This window comes from Abramis brama, assembly GCF_963993115.1.
Source record: "Abramis brama genome assembly, chromosome: 6".
Taxonomy (NCBI): Eukaryota; Metazoa; Chordata; class Actinopteri; order Cypriniformes; family Leuciscidae; genus Abramis; species Abramis brama.
Genome location: NC_139968.1, coordinates 41,539,564 through 41,552,062, shown reverse-complemented (window position 1 = coordinate 41,552,062; position 12,499 = coordinate 41,539,564). Strand labels below are relative to the sequence as shown.

General features: G+C 39.2%; 1 protein-coding gene across 2 annotated transcripts; it reads left to right on the top strand.

Annotated features, from left to right (window-relative positions):
• The first annotated feature begins 2,646 nt into the window (after positions 1-2,646).
• On the top strand, positions 2,647-12,231 carry LOC311085618 (uncharacterized protein). Of its 2 annotated transcripts, XM_084118153.1 has the most exons (5): positions 2,647-2,785; positions 4,577-4,894; positions 6,568-6,708; positions 6,786-6,841; positions 11,982-12,231. In XM_084118153.1, exons 1-5 carry the CDS (start codon positions 2,740-2,742, stop codon positions 12,024-12,026), a joined length of 606 nt encoding a protein of 201 aa, XP_083974279.1. In that variant the 5' UTR covers positions 2,647-2,739; the 3' UTR covers positions 12,027-12,231. The 2 variants fall into 2 exon arrangements, with proteins under 2 accessions (XP_083974279.1, XP_083974280.1); XM_084118154.1 differs by lacking the exon at positions 6,568-6,708.
• Positions 12,232-12,499: the final 268 nt, after the last annotated feature.

Below are 12,499 nucleotides of genomic sequence, written 5' to 3'. Positions count from 1 at the left end.
ATGTGTTTATTCCTCAGACTCTGTCCACTGGTGAGGTCCTACTGAAGCTGTGATCCGATTGGTCCTCTCTGCTCTGGTGGGCGTGGCTACTGTCATCATTCTGGTTTATCACATCAGATCTGATCCAGAAGAGATAACAGGATTATTGATTTTTAATGTCTTTCTATATTCCTCTTCCTCGAGGAGTGAGACCTGAAGCTCCATCAGTGCTGTATAACGTCAGTGTGAGACTGAAGGTTGTTAGTTTGAATCTCAACATTAAGATGTTTGATGTTCATCTCTCATATCCTTTAGAACAGGGGTTCTCAAAGTTTTGATAGGTGAGGGCCAATTTAGGAACCCAACATTGAACTGAGGGCCGCCAAAAGGGCGGGGGAGAAAAAAAAAAAAAAATACTGAAAAGAAAATCCCATTTTAAATAATTTTAATGACCAGGTTGCATCTCTACAGTTTACATTTATTGCAATAAACACATTTTAATTTATAACTGAGGCTAAACCTGGCAAAACTTGTGAAAATCTTGAGAAAAATTGCAATGCAAACAAAATCCCTGGGGTTCTCTACCCTCAACAGACAAATTTGGGATATAACAGTCCTGTGTGCAGTCCATTTCAAGAACAAACTTCTTTAGAACAAACAGTCTCAGTGTGCCTTGCTTCTTATCAGCATAGGCCTTATTCAGGGACAATTCCAGCTACCAAAGCACCACAGGAAAACCTGACAGGGACAGGGACAGGGACAGGGAGAGAGAGAGAGAGAGAGAGAGAGACAGACAGACAGACAGACAGACACAGAACAGAGAGAGAGAGAGAGAGAGAGAGAGAAAGAGAGAGAGAGAAAGAGAGAGAGAGAGAGAGAGAGAGAGAGAGAGAGAGAGAGAGAGAGAGAAACTTTTAAAATAGAAGCTTACCAAACAAGTCATCATCATCATCATTCATATCTATAATTGCCTGTCAGTCGCGTTTCCATTATTACAGATTTGCGCAAATGTTTTGCGCTATTATAATAATATATTATCTATTTTTTTAACCCGTAATTGAAAAACAAAAAATGAACGGTTGTTGTCTTTTTAAAACGCAAAGTTGAACACCATAATTTTAATTTGAACTGGCTACACCAACTGCTGCGCAAAAAAGTAAATATTGATGAATTTTCAGATTTTTGTTTATGACTTTTTGCCCCTTTATTAAACATTTAAAATATTCACAAATTAATAAAAACATGTCGAGTTTACTGGTCTTCTAAGGCCAAATTAGAACCTGGAATTGATATTTTTCCCCACAGTGCTGAATGTGTCTCTGGAACCACAGCCCACAGAAAGGTGAGTTATAGAATAATGATAATAAATGTGTCTGAAAAAACAGCGAGGCATTTTAATTGTTTATTAATAAACTATTGTTTTCTAAGTGTCGGCTAAAAACATATCTCCATCTCCGCTGTTAAGCAGATGCGCTTTTAGAGAGAAATGCACATTTCATACTGATTACATCAGAAGGTATTAGCTTTCGATTCGAGTTTGTTTGTTTAAAAGTGGACATTTCAAGGTTTAGCCTACATAGGCTATATTTTGTTTCAGTTCTCGCGCTCCAGTTCATGGAGATCATGAAAGCGCGTAGGCTACTGATTGTTTTATTTTATTTTACAAAAGCACAACGTTTTATTGTTATTATGAGTAACACACATAAAAGTAGTTGCGAATAATGTATTATTATTTTCTGTATGACCAGAAATGATAGAGTATTTTAAGTTCTTTCCACTTGAAACACAGGAAAATGCAAGTGTTCGCACCCGCGAAAAATTTGAAAGGTAATGGAAACGCGGCTATTAATAAGCTTGTCATTAAGTCACTTGTCACATGCGATCGGTCGGACCACACCTGTAATTACCGCTTATGCCTATAGATGCCGCTAAACACCACTAAACGGAGATAATTTTTTTTCAAAGCAATGTACAGTTTTAACAGTTTTACAGATGTTATCAGATGTTATCGCGGGCCGCCAGAAATGTTTCTGCTGGCCGCCATTAGCCCGCGGGCCGCACTTTGAGAACCTATGCTTTAGAACATTCTACTCTATTCTATTCTATTCTATTCTATTCTATTCTATTCTATTCTATGTAAACATTTGATATGATTACAGCAGTATTTCCTGTTCCTGACACAGATATTCAACATCCTGGTGAGTTTGTATTAATTGAGCATATTTATTTGACTATTATTCATATGAAGATATCAGAGAACACTTTCATACACACAGTTATAGCAGGCGATCTGTTCCTGCTCCATACAGTCATTAGAGAAACTCTGAAATCAGTCTGAGAGGAGAAACAATCGAGACATTTGATCAGAAATGAACAACAAAGAGAGTTACAGGAGAGAGCAGAGCCAAACACTCACAGGATCTCAAGACAAGATCAAACTGTTGCTTTAAGATGTTTTTAACACATTATTGGTCAGTTTATTTCTGTTGAAAGTCACACCATTGACTTACAGGAAGTTGAGGCCTACTGGAGCTCAAAGTGACAAACTGACGATGTTCAGAGTGTGAATTTATCAGTTATAAAAGTGCTAGATGGTCACATGCATTAACACTGAATAAATAGACAGATATTTTTACTTATTGTGGAGTTTCACTTCACTTTACTACAGAGCAGCTTCACATCAGCGCGTCTGTCATTTTTATTACTGAACCAGTTTTGAATAGTTTGTCTTTTCATATTTGTCGACTGAAACCATTGAAGATGTTTCTCCCTGTTTTGCTCTGCTTGTGTTTCTGGCGTCTGGATGGTGAGTTTAAATGTGTTTTTATGGCTTCAGTTGTTTCTGCATCAGATTCACTGTTTGTTTCTCTAAATGTTGGTTCTATAAAACACTGAAGCTCAAACAGCATCAGCAACAGCATTTCAGTGTGACGTGATTCTCGTCTGAAGTAAAAGTGTCTTCTGTGTTTGATGTTGTGTGGAGATCAGACCAACTTCAGTTTCAGCCGTGCAAATCAGAGTTTTATTTAATATGAGTGTAGTAAAATTCCCTTGTTTGTGAATGTGAGAAGGAAGGAGACCGGGGTCGGCTGGCTGAGGCTCTTGGGTATTTTATTAAAACTCGTACATAACAATCGCGCCACATGCGCGTCAAACTCAAAACTCATTCAACAGTTCAAATTACTCTGCAGCATTCATTTCTCTCGATCAGAGTCCTCTGTTCACGATCCCCACGAGTCCTCAGTCCTCTCTTCTTGATCGCTGGTTCCAGTCTGGCTTATATGCGGTCTCCCCACGCCAATTACTGCAACGAGACACAGGTGTAAGTCATTTTTTACTTGACCTACTTACCGCCGCTCGTCTCCCCGCTCTCTCTCCCGTCGCAGACTTCGCTGAACCATGCCTCCCCTGCCACATACCCCCACCGCCCGACTCAGGCCAGGGAGCCATCCGGCCTGCAGCCTGGTACCTCCTTTTTAGTGAGGTCAGTCAGCGGGCTGGTGAGGTCCGAATAGCCAGGAATAAACCTTCTGTAATATCCCGCCAGCCCCAGGAACTGCCTCACCTCCTTTTTGGTCTTAGGTCTGGGACAGGTTGCAATTGCTGCTGTCTTGTCAATTTGGGGACGCACCTGCCCATGACCCAAGTGGAAGCCCAGATACCTTACTTCCACCCGCCCAACTGCACACTTCTTTGGGTTGGCCGTTAGCCCCGCCTGTCTCAGCGCCCCAAGGATAGCCCTCAAATGCTCCATATGCCGCTGCCAGTCGTCCATAAAGAAGCTCAATGGGGGAAAACCCCGTGGAGGCTTGCGGGACTTCGCGCACGGCGAATAAGAGGGGTTCTAGCCATCTGTCCCAATTTTTCGCGTCGTCTTGTACGAATTTACGAATCATTGCCATCAATGTGCGATTAAACCGTTCGACCAGACCGTCCGTTTGTGGGTGATAGGCGCTGGTTCGCACCGATTTAATGCCCAATAATTCGTACAACTCGCTTAAACGCGGTGCCCTGATCCGTGAGAATCTCTTTCGGGATTCCCATGCGGGAGATTAAACAAAACAGGGCGTCCGCCATACTCTTAGCTGATATGGTGCGGAGCGCCACTGCTTCGGGATATTGCATTGCATAGTCTACTATAACTAACGCAAAGCGATGTCCCCGTGCTGACCATTCTAATGGCCCAATGAGGTCCGTACCAATTCGTTCGAAGGGGACCGACACAAGAGGTAGAGGGCGCAATGGCGCTTTTGGGGCGGCCGGTGGGTTCACCAACTGACATTCCCGACATGACGCGCACCATCTGCGCACGTTCTCGTGAATGCCTGGCCAAAAGAATTGGGTCATTAGATGATTTAACGTAGCTGTCATCCCTAGATGCCCTGCCATCGGATTACAATGCGCCGTCTGGAAAAGCATTTCCTCGTCTCCCCGCTCTCCCGTCGCAGACCTCGCTGAACCATGCCTCCCCCGCCACAATGAGATGCAATGATTCATGCCATTTTAACACCATTTTGCTTCTGTTGTGTCTGTTCTGTTGTGTAGATGTTATTTAAATCTCTAACAGGTTAGCCTACTTTTTCTGTTTGTTCTTCAGGTGTGTTTGGTGATGAAGAGGAGTCAGTGTTAGTGATGGAGGGAGATTCAGTTACTCTAAACTCTCGTCTTACTGAAATACAGAAAGATGAAGAGATATTGTGGAGGTTTGGAACTCTTATTGCTAAAACCAATGGAGTGAACATTAACATGATCCCTGATAATCTTGATGGGAGATTCAGAGACAGACTGAAGCTGGACAAGAAGACTGGATCTCTGACCATCATGAACATCAGACCTGAACATGATGGACTTTATGAAGTTAAGATCAGCCGCAGCAGCTCAACAACTAAACACAGATTCAGTGTTACTGTCTATGGTGAGACACAATTACACAATAATAATGGTTTATTAAATATTTTGACACAAATAATACTTTTTAATACTATTTTTTTTAATGAAATTATCTTAAACACTTACACAACAATGTACATCACATGTCTGAACAACACATATAATTCCCAAAAACTTATAAAAAACAAACACTAGGGCTCATACATGGAAAGTGCACTAGCACAAACCGACATTCTATAATGCATTATGTACTTTGGGAGTCAGAGTTAACAATATATTGCAGTCAATAATAACCACATATAAGCAATAAAGTAGGGTTAATATAGTGCACATTTAAATATTTCATATTAATATACCGGTAATACCTAATATCAAGCATTTCATTCCTCTATCATATTGTTAATATCCCCAAGTTCAATAAATAAAAATGGACTCAAGACCCTCTTAAATTGTCGAGTTCATGCGCGTGATCATAGGTAACAGGATTAACTATCCATTTGAGCAGATATTCTCAGAACACCACACAGCACCGTCTTCAGCTGACAGTCTGAGTCTCCACTGTTGCTTAGTTACCTATGATCACGCGCCTGAACTCGACAATCATCTACTGTGGACTTCGACCGAAAACAGGAAGTAAATACAGGTTGGCGCTGGCTGAATTAACATCACTTTTATTAATATCTTCCACATCTTCTGCAGTCAGATTCACCGTGTTCACTCTGAAAGGAATCACTCACATGGCTGTGCACTTGTAATGACACATCAAGGATGTTAAGAGGCTAAAAGCAAGTTTAAAACTTTCCCCATTTAAGTCAACAGGGCGCAAATTTTAAAAAGAGGATAACACGGTGTAGGCAACACTGAATTTTGTCGTTGTTCTCTGTACTGACAGCACTCCAAATTTACAAAAAAATGAGCTCAATGTTAAAATTGACCGGAGTTATCCTTTAAGTGTGTCCACAGCATTAACCACTGAGTTATAGCAGGCCTTTCTGTCTTTTGATGAGCCATTTGGCAGAATACACGTCTATCAATACTTGATTGTCCTTTTTAATATTCCAGTTATCTGGATAATGAAAAACCCAGAATCCAGAGCTATATGCCATATCATATTATTGAATTATTTCCAAAACTCTGATATTTTATCACAATCCCACATACAATGAATTAATGTGGCTTTCGCTCTGTTCCGTTGAAGTATCTGGTGTGTAATATACCGGAGTTATACAAGTAAGCATAGGCAAATTGTACTGTAAGAGTTTTAGTCTGCTGTTTTCCTCACAGACCTGTTTTCCTTGTCTATCTCCAATCCGAGGTCTTGTTCCCACATGGCTAATCTGGATGAAGATTACTCCTGAGAACCTAATAATAATGTATAAACTAGTATGTCCTCCATCGTCGCTTGGTTTAGATATACATTTCTCCAGATTAGTTCTGGCCCAGCAACACAAATAATTATTCATTAAGTTTACAAAACAAACAAACAAACAAACCACTTACTCATTTAAGATTGGGCATTTTTATATGACATGTTCTTCTCTGGCAGTGTAATCTTGTTAAATTTGACTATATAGTGTTTATTTATTGAGCTGATCTCTGTCTTCTGTTGTAGATCAGACACATTCACTCAGACTAAAGACTGTCTTTCTTTCTCCGCTATAACACCAGACCCACACATTTCTTCACGTTCTCCTTCAGGTTCTCCTTCAGGTCCTCCTTCAGATCCTATATACTTAGTTTCTCTGATAGTGCCGATCACTGCTGCTGTTGCTGCTGCTGGTTTTCTGCTGATTGTGGCTATATTTGGGATGTTTTGTAACAGTAAACGCAGAGATGAAGGTAAAGTGAAACTACAGCTTGAACATCCTTAAAAACAATATTATTCATGTTTTGTTTGAACGTGTGTGTAATTACAGATCAGAATCATGATCAAACTGATGCAACTCTCTATAAACACTTTGGACAAATGAAGGTAAGTGTCTCTTGTGTCATTTCTATCAGATGAATTAACAAATAACCACAGAGCATATAGCAATATTCCTGTTTAAAATGTGTATGATTTCATTCCGCAAACTACTTTACAACAAACTTGTTGAACATATATTTGGCAGTGTGCGATATAATATGTGTTGTTGTTTAACAAGTTTTATGGTTTACAGCAGTGGTTCACAAACCTGTCCTGGAGTACCCCCAACACTGCACGTTTTCCTTGTTAACCCATGTGATAATGAGCTGATGAGTTGAATCAGGTGTGTTTGATTAGGGAGACAAAGAAAACGTGCAGTGTTGGGGGTCCTTCAGGACAGGTTTGGGAACCACTGGTTTCCAGAGTCTCTCTTGTTGGTTTTTATTTTTGGTACTGTTAATAAAGTTGTTCTTGTGTTATAAAATTTCATAATAAAATTTAAAAGACAGAAACTCCTACATTATGAACAAACACAAAATTAGTCAATGCAAAAAAAAAAAAAAAAAAAAACTGATTTGTATCTATCTGATAATACTCAGTTACTATCACTACCTCAATCACACATGAGCACACAGGTCTTTAGCATCTATACACTCTCACCGTCCTTCTCAGGTGTACGCTGGTCCGACACAGGATCAGAGTAACTCTAACTCAGAGTATTACCGCCTCACCCCGAGGATTTCACTCAGAATAATATTTATTTGATCAGTAGTAGGATCAGGATCAGATGTAACAGGTGAAAAACCTTTAAAGCTACACTGTGTGGGATTTACTCCCATCTAGGGGTGAAATTGTATATGACTACCAACTGAATATTTCTTTCTAGCTCCTCCCATTCCAAAGGCGTTTTAAAGGGATAGTTCACTTTGAAATTAAATTTTGGTATGTTTTAGCTTACCTCAAGGGCATCCAAGATGTAGGTGTCTTTTTTTCCGCAGTAGTTTCAATTTTGATATTTTTAGGTCAAACCATTCTTGTCTGTCAGTCATTTAATGCAGGTCTGTGGTCACGGTCTCAAAGAGCATGCACAGAGTCCAAATTAAAACAATTCCCCATCGTCCAAATTAAACAATTCCCCACCGTTAGTACACATTGATGGCCTAAGACACGAAACGAGCGGTTTGTGTGAGAAACAAACAGTATTTACATCGTTTTTAACTCTTGTACACAACCACCCCATACACAAAAGAAATATATTGAAATATATTTTCAAGTGTCAAAAATATATGTGGCATGTATTCCAAATACATTGACGTTGTTCGCTTATATTTATCATTTTGAAATATATTCTGAAATATAACAAAAATATATGATGTTAAGTGTGAAATATATTTACATTTATAACATGTAATGTAAAATATATGACAAAATATATGGTCATAAAATGTTTAGCTTGCCAAAGAAGGGTCAAAAATTTATTTTGATCATAGTAATTCATCTACCTTTTCCCCATACACAACAGTAGGCTACCATATTTCACTACTGTATTATGACACACAGCTATAATAAATACTGTACTTACATTTAAATGACTGCAATGTAAAATGACAGATAGTTGCTTTCCTAGGACTATTAGGCCATATTAGGTGGCACGTACCTAACACCTAACACTTAAGTACAATTATTAGATTTATTGTTGTTTTATTGACATCTTTCCTGAAGTCATTTAAATATTGAAAATATGCACAATATTTATGATGCAAGTATAACAGTGACACTCCAACAGTGAAGTGCACTTAAACAATAGATAGAACTCAGTGTCTAACACTGCATACACACACTATTAAATAACTGTATTCAATTCTGTAAAAATAAGGGAAAAAACTCTGCATTCTGTGTGTTATTTTCTACATAATATTGTCATTTTAGGCCAATAAAATCAGTAAAGGGGCAGCCGTGGCCTACTGGTTAGGGCTTTGGGCTTGTAACCGAAGGGTTGCTGGTTCGATCCCCACATCGAAAAATGTGGGTGGCGGAAGTGGAAGAGCACTGTTCTCCCATACCCACATCCACACTGAAGGGGTCTATCTAAAGAAATAAACTGAAAATGTGTTGTTTGTTTGTGAAAATGTTAACTTTTTAAATTTCAAAATATATTTCAAATGAAACAATTTGCAAAAGTTACAACATATATGAACATATATTTAACTAAAATATATTTATTGGGCCAATATCAAATATTTGCATATATTCCAAAAAATATATTTTGAAAATATATTTCAAATATATTTCTTTTGTGTATGGGACGTCCAAGTGATCTGAGGGCGCGCGCGCATCCTGGTGTGTGACGTGTACGCAGACTGGTGCATAGATATATATACACTAGATGTCGCCTTGGCTACGGCAGTTCATTGGAACGAATGCCGTAGGCAAGGCGACATCTATTCTAGTGTATATATTGATATGCACAAGTCTGCATACAGATCACTTGGACGTGGTTGTGTTCAAGAGTTAAAAACGATATAAATACTGTTCGTTTTCTCACACAAACCGCTCGTTTCGTGTCTTAGGCCATCAATGTGTACTTACGATGGGGAATTGTTTAATTTGGACGATGGGGAATTGTTTTAATTTGGACTCTGTGCATGCTCTTTGAGGTGGTGACCACAGACCTGCATTATAGGACTGACAGACAAGAACGGTTTGACCTAAAAATATCAAAATTGAAACTACTGCGGAAAAAAAGACACCTACATCTTGGATGCCCTTGAGGTAAGCTAAAACATACCAAAATTTAATTTCAAAGTGAACTATCCCTTTAAAGGGTCATGAAACCCTAAACCAAAATTTCTGAGATTTTAACAGAGGTATGTGTGTTGAACACCATTGAAGACAATGTTAGCATCTGTTCGATTTAATAGTAGGGGGAAAATGGTTAAATTTTAGTTTTTATATGCTATTTTCGTCTTCCGGGTTTAAACTCTTCATTGTGTCAACGTCACAGGCTGTGACGTGGCAGAGCACTATAGTACTTTGATGACTCATCGGTGTCTCATAATTATTAATGAGACTGAGTTTTTTATCCAATGAGAAGACACTTTCTCTTAATTATTCATGACACCACGTGGAACTTTCCAATGACAGACATGTCAAACTATGATATCGCGTAGTAGATGAGAGAGGTAATGATGGGACGCGCGTTTGTTTTCGTGGTGCAAAAGTTCCAGTGCATCTTTCCCATAGACTGTAAAAAATAGATCTTTCCCCGCGATGCTGCCCGGGATGGACTCTGACTGCGGGCGGCTGGTTGGCCATCAACCACGGACACTTCTAAACTATGTGTGTGTAGCAATCATTCAACGGGAGAATGGTGGACTTCGGACTTGTAACGTTACACCAATGCAGGTTTCGTCTTGCGAGTGATGCGGTCCCGAGGACTTTTCTATCGCTTCAGAGGTGTGTGTGTATGTGTGTGTCTAAAATGTAACCCTGACCGTTTTACTTGCCTTCTGTTAAATCACTCGTTATTAAAATGTAGATATTTCGATAAACCTCAATTGTATGGAACGTATGCTTAATTTGTGCAAATTTGTATGTCACTGTACATCTTTATTATGTGGGTTTAGGGGGCGCGTAGATCTAGGCTATGTAGGCTACTGAACTTTTTTTAAGAGAATTTTTTTATTATTTTCAAATATATGCATTTATAGTGTGTATATAAACAAATATATATTTTATAATGACATAATTATACATATACATGTGCATTTATATGTTTTAAATACAATTATAAGGTGTCAGTGTATTTCATTAGACTTTAACTTTGCCAGCTATAAAAAAATCTAGCATTTCCTCACGTTTTACCACTGATTTTTAGTGACAGTCGATGACAGTTCCCCCGCCCCCTCCCCTCTCCCCTGCCGTGCCATCCACACCCTCTCCCCTCCCTTCTTCTCACAGCCACCACGCCCAATTAAGTTGCATTTTTCAAAAAGATTGTGAGCTAGACTTGAGCTGAAAGAGGGGGGTGTCGTGACCCTTTAACTCCTATGGTGGCCGTATTATTTCAAATCTGCCGGCAGTCGCGAGTAATCTCCCTCTCACATTCGTCACGGTGCCACTGCGTGTAAAAACGCGAAAGGTGAAGCTTGTATGTCCCTCTTTGGCTAATGTAGTTTCAAGATGGAGGGGCAACATGGCGACCGGCATTCGAACCCCTCACCCGTATGTACTTTCAATGGCAGATTATAAACTTAAGAGAATACTTTATTACTTGAAAGAAGTAAATATACATTAATGAGCACATATATTTTTGAAAGAACTAAGTGTTTTTTGCTATGAATCAACTAAAAAAATTACACAGTGTAGGTTTAAAAAAAAAAAGAAAAAAAAAAGAAAAAAAGAAAACACAAAACATTTTAAATAAACAGGTATTTTGCAGACAGCCACACCTCCACCAGGTTAGCACGACACTTCCCACTCGATCTTTTACGTGGCAATACCCGGAAAGATCGCACTCTCAAGTGGGCTGGTCTCCGACCTGATCTTCCACCGGTACAAGGACCACAAGGCGCCGGACGTCCCGATGCAGAATGGTACTCGATTCAGGATCTCTGGCACCCGGTTTTGGATTTCTCACCGAAATGCTGGAGCTTAGAGAGACCCTCACATAAACATCTCGAACAATACTTCTGGAATCAGGATTCACGCCGACGACTCTTGCAAGTCTGAACTGCCCTCTCAGTGCGTTTTGGTCACAGAGCCAAACTACGTCTCCAACAGCAACGTTCCTTTCAGCAGTAGGCCACTTACTGCGAATGAACAGGTTCGGACCAGTGAGTTGGCTCCAGGACTTCCAGAAGTTGTTGACTATAGTTTGTATTTCTTTGAGTCTCTCGAATGGATAAATGGTGTAGTCGACAGTTTTGAAGTCTCCACTTTGTGTGGCTCGACCAAGCAACAGGTTGTTTGGCATGATGTACTGGATGCGCTCTTCTCGGCTCTGAACTCTGGCGTCGATGGGTCTCTCATTAGCAAGATTGGCAGCTAGCATCCTTAATCTGCATTTCTCTGTACATTTAATGTTGAAAATACCCATTACATAAAATATCTCTATCACAATCCTCAAAACTCATTTATAAATTTTCATTGATTATGTTTGTATCAAGTTTGTTTTTCTCCTTTTGTGTTTGTGTTTGTGTTACAGGAATCTGAGATGACGGAGGTGATTTACACATATTTCACATTTTAATCACAAATGATGATCTGATCACAACAACTGCATCTGTCTTTACAGTTTATTACTGTTTCACATATAATCTGATTTGTTGTTTTGTCATTTATATTTCCTCTAAGTGATCTTTGATGAGTTTATTGTGATCCTGTATGATAAATACTGTAGATTACCAAATACCATTTTAAATATTTAGTATAACATGCTTTATCCTCCATATGTGTCTGCTTGTGTTTATCAATAAAGTTTTCTCTCTCTGAGGTTCAAGAGTCTCTCCATTGCTGTCTGAAATCCCCTATACCCTCATTCACTGTTCCCTACATTACTCCCCTAATATAGTCTAATAACTCCACTAATATAGTCCACTTGAGGGAGTGAATTCGGACACTGGAAGGGCTGAGCTTTTGCATAATTTGTGCTTGCTGTTTAATAATAAATAAAGGGCGTAGCAATCTTGCAGCTCCAGTAGTAATGAAAAGATTTATCCTGAA

Excerpts from the sequence above, each read along its gene's own strand:
- LOC311085618 (XM_084118153.1), top strand. The coding sequence starts at position 2,740 with ATGTTTCTCCCTGTTTTGCTCTGCTTGTGTTTCTGGCGTCTGGATG. Across the intron at positions 4,895-6,567 it reads ATTCAGTGTTACTGTCTATG|GTTCTCCTTCAGGTCCTCCT; the intron begins GTGAGACACAAT and ends GTTCTCCTTCAG. Across the intron at positions 6,842-11,981 it reads AACACTTTGGACAAATGAAG|GAATCTGAGATGACGGAGGT; the intron begins GTAAGTGTCTCT and ends TTTGTGTTACAG.